General features: G+C 36.2%; 1 protein-coding gene across 1 annotated transcript in view; it reads right to left on the bottom strand.

Annotated features, from left to right (window-relative positions):
- The window catches only part of CTSE (cathepsin E), an 85,876-nt gene extending 67,826 nt beyond the window's left edge, over window positions 1-18,050 (bottom strand). Inside the window, exons 1-4 of the mRNA XM_053704668.1 lie at window positions 17,995-18,050; window positions 9,622-9,778; window positions 3,611-3,728; window positions 47-165 (exon numbers count right to left, since the gene is read on the bottom strand). Coding sequence (XP_053560643.1) covers window positions 47-165; window positions 3,611-3,728; window positions 9,622-9,778; window positions 17,995-18,050 — 450 coding nt within the window. The remainder of the gene's footprint in view (window positions 1-46; window positions 166-3,610; window positions 3,729-9,621; window positions 9,779-17,994) is intronic.
- Window positions 18,051-20,177: the final 2,127 nt, after the last annotated feature.

The raw sequence follows: 20,177 nt of genomic DNA, 5'->3' as shown, positions 1-20,177 counted from the left end.
CAATATAAGCTGCTATTATAAACAAACAAGTAATTGTAGCACTTACAATAACCTGGTCTGTTCCTATTATACCCGATAGGCTGCCTGTTCCGTACTGAATGGAAAACTTACTCCCATCATTGCTGTAGGTGTTTGATTGGCTGGGCTGGAACCTGGAATGTTGAGCTGAAAGGAAAGAATATAAATGGGGAGATTTATAAAGTGAAAGATGGGCACTCAACTAGTGTTAAAGGGACATAAATCTACTCTAGATTCATACAGAATTTTAGATTATGGTAAAAGAGAGTACCCACCAATCCTGTTGTTTTTTAAATACCATAAACCCCTTCTATTGTGCCTTTTTAAGTTTTACTACCACGCTAAGGGCAAAATGTATCAATCCCCCCCAAAAATGTGCCTAAAATGTCGCGATTATTTCCGCAGTAGTTCGCAATGTGTGAAGTAAAAAAATGACGCCAGTATTTATCAAAATTCTAGAGACGTTTTTGGGGCAATTTTGTTTGCGATGTCAAGAGAATGGCTGATCTAGTTTTCTTGTGAAAATATAATTTTCACTTTATTTATCAATCTTAACTTTAGCCAGCGGTAAATGGTTTTATTGTTTTCATCCTAATATAACAGAATAACAGAATAAATTAATCAAGTGATTTTTTGTAAGTATGTTATTTCTAATATATTAAAGTTATTTTTATTCTGCCCCCTCTTTGGCGCTCTTTCATTGAGGAAGACTGCGCTATTTTTCGAGCTTATCTTATCTTATATACCTTTTTAGTACACTTATTTCAATTACACTTTAACCCCTTAATGACAACTGACGTACCAGGTACGTCATGCATTAACTTACAGTTAATGACAATAGACGTACCTGGTACGTCAGTTGTCTAAGAGAGTGCTGGAAGCGATCGCAATCGCTTCCAGCAGCTCTCAGGGTATTGCAGTGATGCCTCCATATGGAGGCATCCTGCAATACCCTTTCAGAAGACTCCGATGCAGAGAGAGCCACTCTGTGGCCCTCTCTGCACCGGTAGCGATGGTGCCGGTTCGTTGGTGGGTGGGAGCGCAACAGGGAGGCGGGTGGGCGGCCCATCGCTACCCGGCATCCGGCTCCTGTAAGTGCAATGTGCACGCCGGGTGCGCGTGCGCGTGCGCGATTAGCTACCCACACTGACACCAATGAGGAGGGAAGAGGGGGGAAAAAATAAATATATGAGGATCTGGGAGGGGGAGGGGGTTGGGGTATTGTGGGGGGCTGCTACACTACAGAAAAATTTAAACTGGCAATAAAAGATAAAAAAAAACACTTTTTTGGGGGGCAAATTGGGTACTGGCAGACAGCTGCCAGTACCCAAGATGGCGGCAATTAGGTAGGGGAGAGGGTTAGAGAGCTGGGGGGGGGGATCATGGAGGTTGGGGCTAAGGCAGGAGTCCATCACAGCTAAAACATTTTATTTTATTTTATTAAAAAAAAGAAAAACTCCTTTTATTTAGTACTGGCAGACTTTCTGCCAGTACTTAAGATGGCGGGGACAATTGTGGGGTGGGGGAGGGAAGAGAACTGTTTGGGAGGGATCAGGGGGTGGGATGTGTCAGGTGGGAGGCTGATCTCTACCCTAAAGCTAAAATTAACCCTGCAAGCTCCCTACAAGCTACCTAATTTAACCCCTTAACTGCTGGGCATAATTTACGTGTGGTGCGCAGCAGCATTTAGCGGCCTTCTACTTACCAAAAAGCAACCCCAAAGCCATATAAGTCTGCTATTTCTGAACAAAGGGGATCCCAAAGAAGCATTTACAACCATTTGTGCCTTAATTGCAGAAGCTGTTTGTAAATAATTTCAGTGGGAAACCTAAAGTTTGTGACAAAATTTGTGAAAAAGTGAACTTTTTTTTTTATTTGATGACATTTGGCGGTGAAATGGTGGCATGAAATATACCAAAATGGGCCTAGATCAATACTTTGGGTTGTCTTCTAAAAAAAAATATATACATGTCAAGGGATATTCAGGTATTCCTGACAGATATCAGGGTTCCAATGTAACTAGCGCTAATTTTGAAAAAAAGTTGTTTGGAAATAGCAAAGTGCTACTTGTATTTATGGCCCTATAACTTGCAAAAAAAGTAAAGAACATGTAAACATTGGGTATTTCTAAACTCAGGACAAAATTTAGAAACTATTTAGCATAGGTGTTTTTTGGTGATTGTAGATGTGTAACAGATTTTGGGGGTCAAAGTTAGAAAAAGTGTGTTTTTTTCAATTTTTTCCTCATATTTTATATTTTTTTTATAGGAAATTATAAGATATGATGAAAATAATGGTATCCTTAGAAAGTCCATTTAATGGCGAGAAAAACGGTATATAATATGTGTGGGTACAGTAAATGAGTAAGAGGGAAATTACAGCTAAACACAAACACTGCAGAAATGTAAAAATAGCCATTGTCATTAAGGGTAAGAAAATTGAAAAATGGTCCGGTCATTAAGGGGTTAAATTATTTTATTTTTAGAACTCTGTATATACCTTTTTGTTATTTAATTAATTAATTAATTAATTAATTAATTAATAGTCTTCAGGTTCTGTGCCTTGTTGTGGGCAATTTCTAATCCTAGATCCAGCCATTACGGCAAGGAAAAGACATTTTTCCATTTTTCCTCCAGGCAAACAACAATATCGCCCTTTATTTTTCACTACCTCGCAACCTACAAATTGGCGAGATTAAAAACAGTTAATATTGCATGCGCCACTTTTCATAAATATATGAGAACTGCGAATAAATGCGGGCATTTTAAAATGCCTATATAGATTAATACAAGAATTAGGCATTTCCAGACAACTTATTTGCATATATTAAAAACTTGCTAATGGTCATGAGTCAATTTGTTCGCACATATGAAAAGTTGTGACTTTATTGGCACATAACCTTTCATAAATATGGTGATATATTTTGTGAGTATTTTTTTGACGACAAACGTGAGAAGTTTCTTATTCTGACTTTGATAAATTTTACTCTAAGTATAAGTTTGTGGCATTGCATTTACGGTACAAGGTCACTAACTAAAAATTATAAAACTATTAAAATAATTTTTTAACTGCAGCAATCATTTTCATTTCTTTGATTATATGTTATTTTTTATATTTTTATATTATTATTATTATTATTAAAACAAAAAAATTTTAAGATCATTGGCATTAAGCTTTAGGAAGTTAAAACTAAATTCACATGTTCTAATCGTGGAATAATTAGCTTTTAACAAGAAATAAAAGACCCAATAAGAATATGTAATACTGTATACATTTAATATTCTGACACACAAATGTACGTCAGAGAACATTCCAAGTCTCCATTTTCAACTCAAATTTGAAAGAAAATTAAGAGGAAGGAATTTGACCATGAGCAGGGCCGATATGGAAATATAAATTCTATGTTACAAGTGTTTTTTTTTTTAATTAAAATACTTTTGGTCTAGAGCTACTCTGTTTTGTTGCAATAGGGTTCTTTATTTTTATTATTCATAATTATATATATATTTTTTGCTAATAATGGCAATCAATATTGATATGTTGATAAAAATAAATAGAAAACCCTGAGTGATGAGCCATGGCCCTTTCTTACTGCAGGCTGAGCTTGTACAATAAACAGATGGGACCCAAAGGTTTGACGAGCCGGTGTCAAATATCACTGTGAAGTTCTGAGGAGGGGATCCAATGGAGATCTCTCCAAAATATTCAACCTAAGAGGAAGGACAAAGGAAGTGTACAAACAAAGTGTAAGTATAAATGTGGCATAATTATGTCATAGAGATTAGCTGTATATTCATTTGAGGTAATGTGCTTCAAAGATATAGGTTGTGCAATGGATGGTGTTTGCAGACATTTGCGAGTATGTGGTCATGAAAGGATAGATATGTGTGTCAGATGTTATGCAGTAGACTCCATTTGCTCTGTACATGTGTAGGTTCTTTATTATTTAAAGGGACATGAAACCCACATTTTTTCTTTCATGATTCAGATAAAGAATTCAATTTTAAACAACATTCCAATTTACTTCTATTATTAAATTTGCTTCATTCTTTAGATATCCTTTTTTGAAGAAATAGCAATGCACATGGGTGAGCCAATCACACAAGCCATTTATGTGCAACCATTAATCAGCAGCTACTGAGCCTATTTAGATATGATTTTCAACAAAGGATATCAAGAGAATGAAGCAAATTAGACAATAGAAGTAAATTGGAAAGTTGTTTACAATTGCATGTTCTATCTAAATCATGAAAGAATAAAAAAGTGTTCAACCATAGGCCACATCTGTGGGGGAGTAACTGGGTTTTCAATTAACACTCCAAAAATGTAGCTATTTAAACATGTATTGGGGTTAAGCGCTCTGGAGTGTAACTTTGGTTTTATTTTTGTTGATGTGTTCAAAACTTTACATGAGTGAGACTAAACGTGTATTTAGGTGTTTTATATATTTTATATATATATATATATATATATATATATATATATATATATATATATATATATATATATACAGAAGTTGAAAACCCCAGTGGTCCAGTAGTCCCGGACGAGCTTAACATTTCTTGGGACGACTTAAAAAAATGGTCTATTTTCAACATGTATCTGTTATATAAACTTTCATTTTTATAAAGATTTTCTTAAAATAAAAAAAATGCTTAAGATGTTAAAACCATCCACATCATGTAGAAAGTGCCTTAAAAACAGAAGATCCCCCTATATTTTTTTGCAGGCTAAGCCATGTTGATTTTTTATATATATACTGGCTACAAAATGTATGTGCCAACAAAACATATATAATTTTTTTTTTTTTAATTATGTAAAAAGAAATAATTCCCTGTAATATTTCAAATAAACTTTAAATTATTGTACAGCTACTCCACTCTGGCTGAATGATAAGCAAGTCAATCAGCATGTGTGTTATAAGGGTAAAGCAAACTCTCAGCATTTGTGCACATTTTATAAGAAGTTAAGTGGTCAACAGAAAATATTTGGTATATTAAGGGAATAGTATGTATATCTATTTTTATTCAGCATAAGCTACAATTTATTAAAACGTGTTTACATTTATATGCTGCTGGAACAGTTTTAAATTATGATTTTATCATATTATGTTACAACTATATTTTCATATACATTTATTGAATGTATATTGAATATAAATTAAATCAAAATCCGTACAGGACATATATACAAGTAGCTAAAAAACAGAAAGTATATCCAAAACGTAAATGTGCGCTGGTATTAAATATGTGTATATATACACATATTAAAACATAAATATATATGTATATAATCATACATACATACATATACCGTATATTTACTGGGAACACACAGTACCCATTGACCGTAATGTAAAGGCACTATTCAATGACGTTTTTTTCTAACACCCCACTCCCACCAACTTTAACCCCAAATATTGCCTAGTGCAGTTATTTTATTAAAAAAATAAAGATGCTGCCATCTTTTTTTTTTTAATAAACTACACTAGACAGTATTTTGGGGACATTTGAGGCAGATTTATAAAATTAAACTGAGATCCGAACTATGGTTAATTTTATCATCGCTAATTGCTATCGCAAGCTTGAGGTAGCAATAACCAGCCACTGGGGCATGCAATGATTAGATGAAGCCGGATTCATCATTGCTCAGCTAGATGAAGAATGAGATGTGGATGGAGAAATGGCGGTATGTTTGCCTTCACAAAATGGTAAATATTGTACCAATAAAGCGTCTTAGAAAAATGTAATGAATGAAAGTGCCAATGTTTTGCAGACTATTTATATATACTGTGCAGTAATTAAAGAAACTTTAAAATCACTTTAAAAACATACACCTAGATTACGAGTTTTGCGTTAGAGGCTATGCGGTGCTAACAAGCAGTTTATACTCACCGCTCACTTACAGACAGCACTGGTATTATGGGTTTTTACAACCCAGACAAGAAGTGAGCGTTGAGCAAAATGTTGCTCCTTACCGCACTCCAATACCAGTGCTGCTTACGTTAGCAGTGAGCTGGTGTAACGTGCTCGTGCACGATTTCCCCATGGGAATCAACGGGGAGAGACAGCTGAAAAAAAGTCTAACACCTGTCAAAAAGCAGCGTAAAGCTCCTTAACGCAGCCCCATTGATTCCTATGGGGAAATACATTTTATGTCTACACCTAACACCCTAACATGAACCCCGAGTCTAAACACCCCTAATCTTACACTTATTAACCCCTAATCTGCCGCCCTCGACATCGTCGACACCTACATTATATTATTAACCCCTAATCTTCCGCTCCAGACACCGCCGCCACCTACACCGCTGCCACTATAGTAAACATATTAACCAATAAACCACCGCACTCCCGCCTCACAAACATTAAATATTATTAACCCCTAATCTGCCGGCCCTAACATCGACGCCACCTACCTTCATTTATTAACCCCTAATCTGCTGCCCCCAACGTCGCCGCCACTATATTAAAGTTATTAACCCCTAAACCTAAGTCTAACCCTAAACCTAACACCCCCTAACTTAAATATAATTAAAATAAATCTAAATAAAATTATTATAATTAACTAAATTATTCCTATTTAAAACTAAATACTTACCTATAAAATAAACCCTAAGCTAGCTACAATATAACTAATAGTTACATTGTAGCTAGCTTAGGGTTTATTTTTATTTTACAGGCAAGTTTGTATTAATTTTAACTAGGTAGAATAGTTACTAAATAGTTAATAACTATTTACTAACTACCTAGCTAAAATAAATACAAATTTACCTGTAAAATAAAACCTAACCTAAGTTACAATTACATCTAACACTACACTATAATTAAATGAATTCCCTAAATTAAATACAATTAAATACAATTAAATAAAATTATCTAAAGTACAAAAAAAAAAACACTAAATTACAGAAAATAATAAACAAATTACAAGATTTGTAAACTAATTACACCTAATCTAATCCCCCTAACAAAATAAAAAAGCCCCCCCAAAATAAAAAAAACCCTATCCTACACTAAATTACAAATAGCCCTTAAAAGGGCCTTTTGCGGGGCATTGCCCCAAAGTAATCAGCTCTCTTACCTGTAAAAAAAATTACAAATCCCCCCCAACATTAAAACCCACCACCCACACAACCAACCCTACTCTAAAACCCACCCAATACCCCCTTAAAAAAACCTAACACTAACCCCTTGAAGATCACCTTACCGGGAGAAGTCTTCAACCAACCGGGCCGAAGCCCTCAACGAAGCCGAGAGAAGTCTTCATCCAAGCCGGGCGAAGTGGTCCTCCAGACGGGCAGAAGTCTTCATCCAGACGGCATCTTCTATCTTCATCCATCCGGCCCGGAGCGGGTCCATCTTCAAGACATCCGACGCATAGCATCCTCTTCAATCGGCGGCTAACACAGAATGAAGGTACCTTTAAGTGATGTCATCCAAGATGGCGTCCCTTCAATTTCGATTGGCTGATAGAATTGCATCAGCCAATAGGATTTTTCTACCTTAATTCCGATTGGCTGATAGAATTCTATCAGCCAATCGGAATTGAAGGGATGCCATCTTGGATGACATCACTTAAAGGTACCTTCATTCTGTGTTAGCCGTCGATTGAAGAGGATGCTGCGCATCGGATGTCTTGAAGATGGACCCGCTCTGGATGAAGATAGAAGACGCCGTCTGGATGAAGACTTCTGCCCGTCTGGAGGACCACTTCGTCCGGCTTGGATGAGGACTTCTCCCGGGTTTGTTGAGGACTTCGACCCGGTTGGGTGAAGACTTCTCCCGGTAAGGTGATCGTCAAGGGGTTAGTGTTAGTTTTTTTTTAAGGGGGTATTGGGTGGGTTTTAGAGTAGGGTTTGTTGTGTGGGTGGTGGGTTTTAATGTTGGGGGGGATTTGTATTTTTTTTTTACAGGTAAGAGAGCTGATTACTTTGGGGCAGTGCCCCGCAAAAGGCCCTTTTAAGGGTTATTTGTAATTTAGTGTAGGGTAGGGCTTTTTTTTTATTTGGAGGGGCTTTTTTATTTTGTTAGGGGGATTAGATTAGGTGTAATTAGTTTAAAAATCTTGTAATTTGTTTATTATTTTCTGTAATTAAGTGGGGGGGTTTTGTACTTTAAATACAATTATATAAAATTATCTAATTTAGGGAATTAATTTAATTATAATGTAGTGTTAGGTGTAATTGTAACGTTTTATTTTACAGGTAACTTTGTATTTATTTTAGCTAGGTAGTTATTAAATAGTTAATAACTATTTAGTAACTATTCTACCTAGTTAAAATAAATACAAATTTGCCTGTAAAATAAAAATAAACCCTAAGATAGCTACAATGTAACTATTAGTTATATTGTAGCTAGCTTAGGGTTTATTTTATAGGTAAGCATTTAGCTTTAAATAGGAATTATTTAGTTAATGATAGGAATTTTATTTAGATTTATTTAAATTATATTTAAGATAGGGGGTGTTAGGGTTAGGGTTAGACTTATATTTAGGGGTTAATAACTTTAGTATAGTGGCGGCGACGTTGGGGGAGGCAGATGAAGGGTTAATAAATGTAGGTAGGTGGCGGCGATGTTAGGGACAGGAGATTAGGGGTTAATAATATTTAACTAATGTTTGCGAGGCGGGAGTGTGGCGGCGATGTCCGGTTCGGCAGATTAGGGGTTAAAAATTTAATTTTAGTGTTTGCGATGCGGGAGGGCCTCGGTTTAGGGGTTAATAGGTAGTTTATGGGTGTTAGTGTACTTTTTAGCACTTTTGTTAAGAGTTTTATGCTACGGCGTTGTAGTGTAAAACTCTTAACTACTGACTTTAAAATGCGGTACCAGTGTTGACAGGAGAGGGTGTACTGCTCACTTTTTGGCAGACTCGTAATACCGGCGCTATGCAAGTCCCATTGAAAAAAAGAGGATACGCAATTGACTTAAGTGAATTTGCGGTATTTCCAAGTCTGGTCAAAAAAGTGAGCGGTACACCTGTACCTGCAAGACTCGTAATACCAGCGGGCGTTAAAAAGCAGCGTTGGGACCGGCTAACGCTGCTTTTTAAGCCTAACGTAAGACTCGTAATCTAGCCTATAGATTTCTCTTTTTTTCATCACAGATCAGCAAAAGTATTAACATTTATGAGCAGCAATTTTGATTATTCTAAACGTGCATTGAAAATGTAGCCTTATGACTAATGCTAGATGCATGGGAGCACTTTTTTCCATCACAGTTATTATTATTATTATTATTATTAACAGTTATTTGTAGTGCACCAACAGATTATGCAGTTCATCTGTTTTAAATTGCTCCATTCTGAATCATATCTGACACACATACTGTATTTGAAAAATGTTACTATTAGTAAATGCATTAAAGTTTTTGGACAGCCATTTTGATTATTCTAAAGGTGCAAAGAAAATGTATAATTATGATGTATGTTGAGTGCCTGTGAATCGGTAAGCCTTTGTGTATACTACAGTTGTAATACATAAAACTACAGAATTTTCCTTGGTAGTTGAAGGGTTCATGGCTATCGGAGGTCTTCTGTCTCCTTGTATTGTTTTTTTTAACAATTTTAAAGAACCAATTTTAAAGAGCCATTGTGTGAACTCACATCCATGTAGTTAATGAGGGGCTCACTAGGCGTTTGTCCGAGGTTACATGACTCTGTGTACTGAATCATATCTAGCCCTTGTGAAGTCCAGAGTCTGTGGAGTCTCCCCTTCTCCTTAAGAGATTTTCGCATAGACTTCTGCCTCTTCAGGGGAACCCTGTATAACAAAAAGGACAAGGACCTTCATGAAACTCCATAGACCACTGCTGTGTGGCGCCTTTAAGGCAGAGATACATTGGCTACAGAAGATCTATTTGTATTGATTGGACAATATAGTCAGAATGTCATGGACTGTATGATTCTTAGCCAAAGAATATTGTTTGGAAACTGTTAGAGGAAACTGTTTTATGTTAGATCACAGAATATAAGAACATGGTGAAATTAATAAAGGAAGTAAAACAGCATGAACTGAAAACTACATTATGTATTTAAATGACTTCCAAACGTTTCTATTCTGAGACTTTGTAAACTTCTCTTTCAAAAATAAGATTAAAGGGACATGAGTAAAAAAAATTAAACTTTCATGATTTAGATGCAAATTTAGGAGACTTTTAATTAATGTCTAATGTCAAATAAACTCTTTTTACTGACTGTGATTTCCTGTTGTTTTATTAAACCCCCTATCCGCCATCTTATCTACAGTTTGCTTTGACTAGATCCTCAACTCCTTTAATCACACTGAGTACAAATGAAAATAAACCGTCTTTCCAGCCCATAATAGGTACACGTTTATAGAACTGTGCTGTCATATCAATCACTTGTAAGTCCTACAGTTAATATACATATTTTATTGCGTCTTTATGTCCCTTTAAACACCAAGCCAACATTAAAAGGTACACAAAATCTAAAAAAAAAATTATAATTCAGATTCACAATTTTAAAAACAGATTTCCAATTTACTTCTATTATCAAAAATGTCTTCATTCGCTTGGTGTCCTTGGTTGAAGGAGAAGCAACACACTTCTGGGAGCTTAACACATTGGGTAAGCACATATGTGCATCCATCAATCAGCAGCTAGTTTCCAGTAGTGCATTGATACTCCTGAGCCCACCTAGATATACTATTTAAAAAAGAATACCAAGAGAATAACTAACAGGTAGATTACGAGTTATGTGCGCTTGAGGGTTTTTAACGAACGCAACAAAAGTTGCGTTATTTAACCCTCTATATCGCAGCCATTACAAGTTTTGAAACAGCCGGCTTGTGTTTGCGATATGGTGGTTTTAAGCTCCGTACCGCACAAAATACAAGCACTGTTTTGATGTGCTTGTGCACGCTTTCCCCATAGACATTAATGGGGAGAGTGGGTTAAAAAAAAACCTAACACCTGTGATCGCAGAATAAAAAGCTCCATAACGCAACCCCATTGATATATATGGGGAAAAAAAAGTTACGGTTAAACCTAACACCCTAACATAAACCCCACGTCTAAACACCCCTAAGTTGGCTCCCTCAACATCGCCGCCAACTACATAATGTTATTAACCCCTAATCTGCCGCTCACCATATCGCCGCCACAGAAATAAAACTACTAACCCCTAATATGCCGCTCCCGATATCGCTGCCACGATACTAAAGTTATTAACCACTATTCCCCTGCACCCCAACATCGTCCACACTATAATAAATCTATTAACCCCTATTTCGCCCCTACCTGACATCGCCGCCACTAAATAAAGTTATTAACCCCTAAACCTCTGGCCTCCCACATCACTACCACTAAATAAACCTATTAACCCCTAAACCGCCAGCCACCCACATTGCAGCAACCTAAATTAAACTATATTAAACCCTAAACCTAACCCCAACCCTAACCTTAACACTAACTCTCCTTAACTTTAACATAATTTAAATAGAGCTAAATTAAAGTTACAATTATTAACTAAATAATACCTATTTAAAACTAAATACATACCTGTGAAATAAAACCTAAGCTAGCTACAATAGTTATATTGTAGCTAGCTTAGGTTTTATTTTTATTTCACAGGTAAGTTTGTATTTTTTTAACTAGGTAGACTAGTTAGTAAATAGTTATTAACTATTTACTAACTACCTAGTTAAAATAAATACAAATTTACCTGCAAAATAAAACCTAAGCTACCTTACACTAAAACCTAATATTACAAAAAATAAGAAACACTAAAATTACAAAAAATAACAAATGAAATTATCCAAAACAATAAAAATGATTCCTATTCTAATATCCTTTAAAAAAATTAAAAAAATAACCCACCCTAAAATAAAAACCCTAATCTATAATAAACTACCAAGGGCCTTTTTGCAGGGCATTGCCCTAAAGATTTCAGATCTTTTTCTACAAAAGAAAAACAAACACCCCCTAACAGAATACAAACCCCCACCCCCCAAGCCCACAAAATAAAAATAAAGTAAAACCTAATCTACCCATTGCCCTGAAAAGGGCATTTGTATGGGTGTTGCCCTTAAAAGGGCATTCAGCTCTTTTGCTGCCCATAAAAATAAAAATAATAACAATTATTCCTAATTCTAATACCCATTTAAAAAAAAAAACACCCCCAAAAAAACAACTAATCTATAATAAACTACTGATAGCCCTTAAAAGGGCCTTTTGTAGGGCATTGCCCTAAGTTAAACAACTCTTTTACCTGAAAAAAAATACAAAGACCCACTAACATTACAAACCCCCACCCCCCCCAAACCCACAAAAAAAAAAACTATCTAAAAAAACCTAATCTACCCATTGTCCTGAAAAGGGCATTTGTATGGGCATTTAGCTCTTTTGCATTGCCCTGAAAAGGGCATTTAGCTCTTTTAAAAAAAAGCCCAAACCCTAAACTAAAAAAAAAAAAACACCCAAAAAACCTTAAAAAAACCTAACGCTAACCCCTCTTTAGGTACTCACAGTTGCTGAAGTCCCGCTTGAAGGATCTTCATCCCGGCGGCTCCATCTTCATTCAGATGGCTCCATCTTCATCAAGACGGCATCTTCTATCTTCCTCCTGGCAGCATCTTCTATCTTCATCCCAGCGGCGCGGAGCGGGTTTACCTGAAGACATCCGGCGCGAAGCACCCTCTTCATACGGTCGCCGCCGTATACTGAATCTTCAATGCAAGGTACGCGATTCAAAATGGCGTCCCTTGCATTCCTATTGGCTGATTTGATTTTGGAAATTCAAATCAGCCAATAGGATGAGAGCTACTGAAATCCTATTGGCTATTCAAGTTGTAGGCTATGTTTTTTTTTATTTTGGGTGGGCTTTTTTATTTTTATAGGGCTATTAGATTGTCTTTTTTATTTTTGATAATTTTGTTTTTTTTTTGTAATTTAGTGTTTGTTATTTTTTGTAATTTAGTATTTTTTAATGTTTTGTAATTAGATACTTTGCAATTTTTTTAGTAGTGTTAGGATTTTTTTAATGTGTTTTTTAGTTTTCTTAAATTGGTAGTTAGTTTAATTTTAGTTTAATAGTTATATTAGTTTAATTGTTAGTTTAAACTTCGTTTTTTGACAGGTAAATTTTAATTTAAGATAGCGAAATTGTAATTTTAATCTAAAGTTAGGGGGGCGTTAGGTTTAGGGGTTACTAGTTTAAATTAGTTTATTGCGATGTGGGGGCTTTCAGTTTAGGGGTTAATAGTTTAATTTAGTATATTTTGTTGTGGGGGCTTGCGGTTAAGGGGTTAATAGGTTTATTATAGTGATGGCGGTGTTGGGGTTAATAACTTTAGTATAGTGGGGGCGCGGCGGAATAGGGGTTAATAATTTGTATTAGTGGAGGCGATGTCGGGAGCGGCAGATTAGGGGTTAATAATATTTAAATAGTGTTTGCGATGTGGGAGGACGGCGGTTTAGGGATTAATAACTTTAATATAGTATTTGCGATGCGGGAGGGCCTTGGTTTAGGGGTTAATAGGTAGTTTATGGGTGTTTAGTGTACTTTGTAACAGTTTAGTTATGAGTTTTATGTAACAGTTTTGTTGCGTAAAACTCCTAACTACTGCTCTCAGATGGCGGTATGGATCCTGTCGGTATAGGGTGTAACGCAAGCTTTTTAGCCTCACCGCAAAACTCGTAATGGCTGCGCTATGGAAGTCCCATGAAAAAACATAATTTTTATGAGTGCGGGACTGACGTTGCGTTAAAGGCTAAATGGCTTGCGGTACAGCTATATACCGACAAGACTTATAATGGCTGTGTTGCTATTATAACTTCTGAAACGGCCATTTTTCCAGCATTAAAAGACAAACGCACAACTCGTTATCTACCTGAAAGTAAGTTAAAAATATATATGTAGATTTGAAAGATGTTCTAACTGAATCATGGAAGTTTAATTTTGATTTTACTGTCGCTTTAAATGGTCTTGCATGCTAATGAAAAACAACTAGTAACCTTTCAGTAGCTTTATCCACATATTGATGACCCCTGAAATAAACTTAATTTGATAAATTAATCACAAAGTGGTTCAGAGCAGCACATTTAGTAAACAAGAAATCTGATGTTTGCTACATTTTAACCTTGTATTACAAAATTCCAATTCATTTTCAGTAGCTCAGCAAAAATTATATATAATTATGTCATTCATGCTTAATGTCCTCCAATAATAATAAAAAAAAAAAAAAAAAACAGGGAAATTAATTGTTTTAAATGTTTGTTTAACACAACCTACTGAATCCAAACTGTACAAACCTGATTACATCACCTTAACCAGGATGTTTGCAGAAGCAAGGGCTGAACTACCATTTATGCAGTAGATGCAGGTCCAAGATTATCTATTATCTATTTATGTATCTATTTATCTATTATCTATTAATCTATTATCAATCTATTTATTTATCTATTATCTATCTATCTATCTTTCTATCATCTATCTTTCTATCATCTATCTTTCTATCTATCTATCTATCTATCTATCTATCTATCTATCTAACAATCAATCTTCTATCTATCTATCTATCTATCTATCTATCATATTTCTTTCTATTATCTATCTATCTCTGTTTATCCTCAAAATCATCATACAGAGCAGCATGTATATCAGTATACTCACAGTATACTCACTGAATCAAATATCCAGTATCAGCGATGTCACAATGTGACAAAGAAACCTTTTTTCATAATAACAAAGGTTTATTAGGCTCTACGCGTTTTGATTAACCAGTCTTCTTTATCAAGAGCAAATTTAAAAGGCAAGAGTAAGCGATTCAGTGAGTACATTGCACTTATTTATATTGAGTGTATACACGCATACCATTGCAGTTCTTTCTTCTCAGTGCTCTCTGGAATGATAACGAGTTGGTTGACTCCACATCAGGAATACCCTCAGAGCCAGTGCCCCTTTATTCGGAAACTATGTTTAGTAATGTAAGTTGTTTTTTTTAAGTAATGTATTTTTCTTTATTTTGGTAATGGTAGTTTTTTTTATTAAATAGTAATAGTAGGTTGTTGTTTTTTAAAAGGTAAGATCTGTTTATTTTTACTTTCACAGGTAAGTTTTAATTTTTTTAAAGCTAGTTTTGGTAAAGGTAGGGTTAGTTGTCTTTGGGTTAACTTAGGGGGTGTTAGGTTAGGGGGTTTAGAGGTTAATAGTGTAGTGGTTTACTTTGCATTAGGGGCTGTTGGTTTAGGGGTTAATAGTGTAGTGGGGACTTTGTGGTGGAAAATGTGGCGGTTCAGGGGTTATTAGAGCAGGGGATTATGGCGATCAGGTTTGTGCGTGATTAGGGTTTTTTTTCTCCATTGACTACTATGGGAGAAATAGCTTATTGCACTCTCGATAGTGTAAGTTCGCCTTTTTTAGGTCATCAGGCTAGTGCTAGAGCGATAACTTTTTACTTTCAATTCGTAATACCAGCGCAACCCAACGAGCGCAATAAAGGTTTATTTCTAGCGCAGTTACCCCTCTAGTGAAATCGGTAATTAGCACTCCACTTGTAATCTAGCCCTTAATTGTTGTAATATTTATGTGTAACTGTAACACTTGTACTGGATTAAATTTATGTCCGTCACATTGCTATCAAATGCGACATCTGCAGCTGTTAGCAGATCTTCACCCTGGGGACAATAGTTCCCTACTGACTGAGATATAGGACGTGTAAAAGGAGGTGAGATTAGAGCAGGGGATTATGGCGATAGGGTTTGCGTGTGATTAGGGTTTTTTTTCCACTTTTTTTTCTCCATTCACTACTATGGGTGGAATAGGTTATTGCACTCTCGATAGTGTAAGTTCGGCCTTTTGCGGTCGTCAGGCTAGTGCTAGAGCGATACATTTTTACTTTCAATTCATAATACCAGTGCAACCCGACGAGCGCAAAAAAGGTTTATTTCTAGAGCAGTTACCCCTCTAGCGAAAGCGGTAATTAGCGCTCCACTTGTAATCTAGCCCTTAATTGTTGTAATATATATGTGTAACACTTGTGCTGGTATTATATTTATGTCCATCACATTTCTATCACATGCGACATCTGCAGCTGTTAGCAGATCTTCACCCTGGGGACAATAGTTCCCTACTGGCTGAGATAGAGGACGTGTAAAAGGAGGTGAGATAAATCTGCATATTTTTTTGATGGTGTCTGACTGTGGGGGCAGGTGGTTTATGAGCAAAGAGAGAGTTAAGCAGCAGAGACAGAGTTGATCTGCAGATATAGAGCAAACATCAGTAGTTGACTATCACAGAGTTGAAAAGCAGAGACAGGGCTTAACAGCAGAGAGAAATAAAGTTAAAAAGCAGAGACATTACTATGTGGGTTTATGGTTAATAACTACTAATGTACTTTACTGTAAAGTGATATTTGTTATGAATATTACATTTATGTTACCTAATGGGTTGGGATATGTGAGAGTTAGAAGAAACACCCTTCAAAATATAAAATAAAAAGGGCAACACATACATTTAGCCACCAATCAGCAAGCACTACCCAAGTGCTGAACCAAAAATGGGCAGACTCCTAAGCTTACATTCCTGCCTTTTCAAATAAAGATTCCAAGAAAACGGTAAAATAGATATCTATATATATATATATATATATATATATATATATATATATATATATATATATATATATATATATTAATATAAACACACAGAAAAAGTCCAGTACTCACTCACAAGCTCTCAACTAAGATAAAAAGCAGCAATGGAAGAATTAGTTACCGCATCTGGCCAAATGGGAAAAGCCCAGGTACCTCGTCAAGGTTTCTTCCAAATAAACCTGGGTCCCTAAACAGCCACACAATGCAGGCTCACAATCAAACAACTGTGAAAAAAAGCAACTGTGAAAAAATGGAGGGTGCACAGGCTTATGTAATTTCCCCAAACATATACAAAACACGGGTGGGGTCAGCACTCTCAGGCTGGCCTGGGTACACATCCTATGACCCTGCAACATGCACAGCCCTGGGTGCAAACCAGCACTCTCAGGAATCTGCACTGTCACCAGAGCCACAGGCAGTTAACCCCAGTCAGGCCTGGGTGCATGGCCCAAACAGGGAAAATTACAAAAAAACATATATTTTAATATAAACACACAGAAAAAGTCCAGCACTCACTCACAAGCTCTCAACTAAGATAAAAAGCAGCAATGGAAGAATTAGTTACCGCATCTGGCCAAATGGGAAAAGCCCAGGTACATTGTCAAGGTTTCTTCCAAATAAACCTGGGTCCCTAAACAGCCACACAATGCAGGCTCACAATCAAACAACTGTGAAAAAATGGAGGGTGCACAGGCTTATGTAATTTCCCCAAACATATACAAAACACGGGTGGGGTCCGCACTCTCAGGCCGGCCTGGGTACACATCCTATGACCCTGCAACATGCAAACCAGCATTTTTTCACAGTTGCTTTTTTTCACAGTTGTTTGATTATCAAAGATTGTTTATATGAGTGTAACTTAACTTTATATGTATTTATGTTGTGTTTTATGCAACTTTTTTCACTTTTTCAAGCTCTGAAGTAAATCACAATTACGCTCTCATGTTCGCGTTTACTTTCAACTGTAAAACACACGCTATTTCCAACGTGCACAAAAAAGTTACAAAAAAGTGACAACACTTGTGTGCTACAGTTAACATTCCACTCAATTGAGAACTGTGAGATCCCTGTAGTTTTGCCCATGTATTTTTTTTTTAAATTGTATTGTTTTGTAGTGGTTATCAGCTAAAGCCAATTAGGGAAAGATATGTAGAAGGGTTAGTCTTGAAAAGTCTACAGTGTGCATTTCCAACTCATAGAATTAAAAAACTGAGAATTAAATTACATAAAAAGGGGGCAAAATAAATAATGAAAGTATATGCCAAAGTTGCTTTATTATGCATAACTAAATATTTTATATTGAAATCTCAAGGTGTTTACTCTCCATTTAAGGAAGAATATGAGGGGAAAAAAATTAACTCACCTTATTACCCCATGAACAATGGCAGCCCATAGTAGCAACAGCATTACCTGCTTCATGCTTATAGTAAAGCTCAGTCCCGTAGTGTATGTCTAGCTAAAATGTCCAACTTAAATCAATTGCTCGGGCCAAGCCCATAAACTTCAGATAAGGCTAATTGCAGTACAAAGCAAACAAGTACTTGATTTCTGCCAAACTTCCCACATGAACCGGGAAGTGAGAAGTGACTAGGCTATATTCATTAAGAGCAAAGCTGTCTATCTAGTAAAGGGATTCTCTACAATTTATGTCTTTCTATGGTATCAACTCCATAATCTGCAGGGAAATGTAATATTTTTCATAGAATAGCAAGGCATTTGATGAAAATGTTTGTCACACTGTAGAGGCTTTTGGTCTCTTTGCGTACAGGCCAGTGAGACCTTACTTTATAAATTGTATACTCTGTTTAATACAGAGGTTATATTATTACAACAAAACCCATTGATCACAAAGCAAACTTTACATGATGTGGCCTGCCTCTCTTCCAAGTTAAACACACTCTGTATTGGCCTGGAGAAATATAAAGTTACAAAGCTAAAGCACCTCTAATGTATGTCACAAACATTATTCAAATTTGAACTCCACTACTGTACATTTCAGGTTTGACTTTTATGCCTTTTTAAATGGGACGCTAGATTTTTCTTTGCATAAATGTTTTGTAGATGATCCATTTATATAGCCCATTGGGACTGTATTTGTAATTATAGTTTTGCTTATTTTTTAATAACATTGTGCTGATTTTAAGACTCCTAACCAAGCCCCAAAGTGTCAAATGCATACGCGCGTTTACAGACTACTGCTGGCTCCTGTTTATCTAATCTATCTTTTTGTATGCAGGGGAGGGGGAGAGTGTCTGCTCTTCTTGGTTTTGGTCCCAGTCTAACCTCATCAACAGTGCTAAACTGGGATTTTCTAAAGTACATTTTTAAAATGTTTTATTCTTGTTTTTCTAAATCAGTATCTGTGCATATTTTTTATAGTAGTGTCTATTACTATTGCAGTTATATGAAAATTAGTGTATTCTGTCCCTTTAAAGTAATTTTTATATGTGCATAGTAGACATGTGCATTCGCTTGGTTACAAATGCAAATTCGGATCCGAGGTGCTAAGCCTCCTAATAGTGCTCCCCGCTAGGGTTCGCTAGCAGTTAGGATTAGCATGGGTTAACACTCGAATTACAAGCTTGCGCAAGCAAAACCTGATGCGTGCTAACTCAAGGACTTCAGATATTGCGACCACGCTAATTTATTTCACCCACAGACTACAATGGAGAGTGCAGAATAACAAAAGCCTAACACTTATCCCTTGCACGCTAACCCTACCGGAGTTATTTCTATTTCACATTCCAATGTTTTTCACATACAGGAAAATGTTATTTATGTATGTATGTATATACAGTGTGTGTATATATGATGTGAAGCAGGTGAGGCAATCGTGTAATCATAGTATATTAAGAGGCTCCAGAAAAGGACTAGTCCTATAAGAGCAAGGATAGGTTGAGGCTCGCCAATCCGCTAACAGATGCGTCAGCGAATAATCCAACACTTTGAGAACAACATTCCCCAAAGACAAATTGGTAGGATTTTGCGTATTTCACCTTCTACAGTGCACAATATAATTAAAAGATTCAAGGAATCCGGTAAAATCTCAGTGCATAAAGGGCAAGGTCAAAAACCACTTCTGAATGCGCATGACCTCCAATCCCTCAGATGTCACTGTCTCAAAATACCGTCATGAGTCTGTAACGGATGTCCTGACATGGTCTTGGGAATACTTTGGTAAACCTTTGTCAGTCAACATCATTCGCTGCTGCATCCACAGATGCAAGTTAAGGCTTTACTATGCAAAGCAGAAGACATATATCAATGCTGTCCACTTCTCTGGGCTCTGTCTCATCTGAGATGGACAGTAGCACAGTGGAATTGTGTTTTGTGGTCCGATGAGTCAACATTTCAAATAGTTTTTTGGAAAAAATAGCCGTCGTGTTCTCTGGGTCAAAGAGGAAAAGCACCAGCCAAGTTGTTATCAGCGTCAGGTCCAAAAGTCAGCATCTGTCATGGTATGGGGTGTCTGTGCCCATGGCATGGTTAACTTGCACATCTCTGAGGGCACCATTAATACAGAAAGTTTTGCATACATTTTGGAGC

This window comes from Bombina bombina, chromosome 3, assembly GCF_027579735.1.
Source record: "Bombina bombina isolate aBomBom1 chromosome 3, aBomBom1.pri, whole genome shotgun sequence".
NCBI lineage: Eukaryota > Metazoa > Chordata > Amphibia > Anura > Bombinatoridae > Bombina > Bombina bombina.
This window is presented reverse-complemented; position numbering and strand designations above follow the sequence as displayed.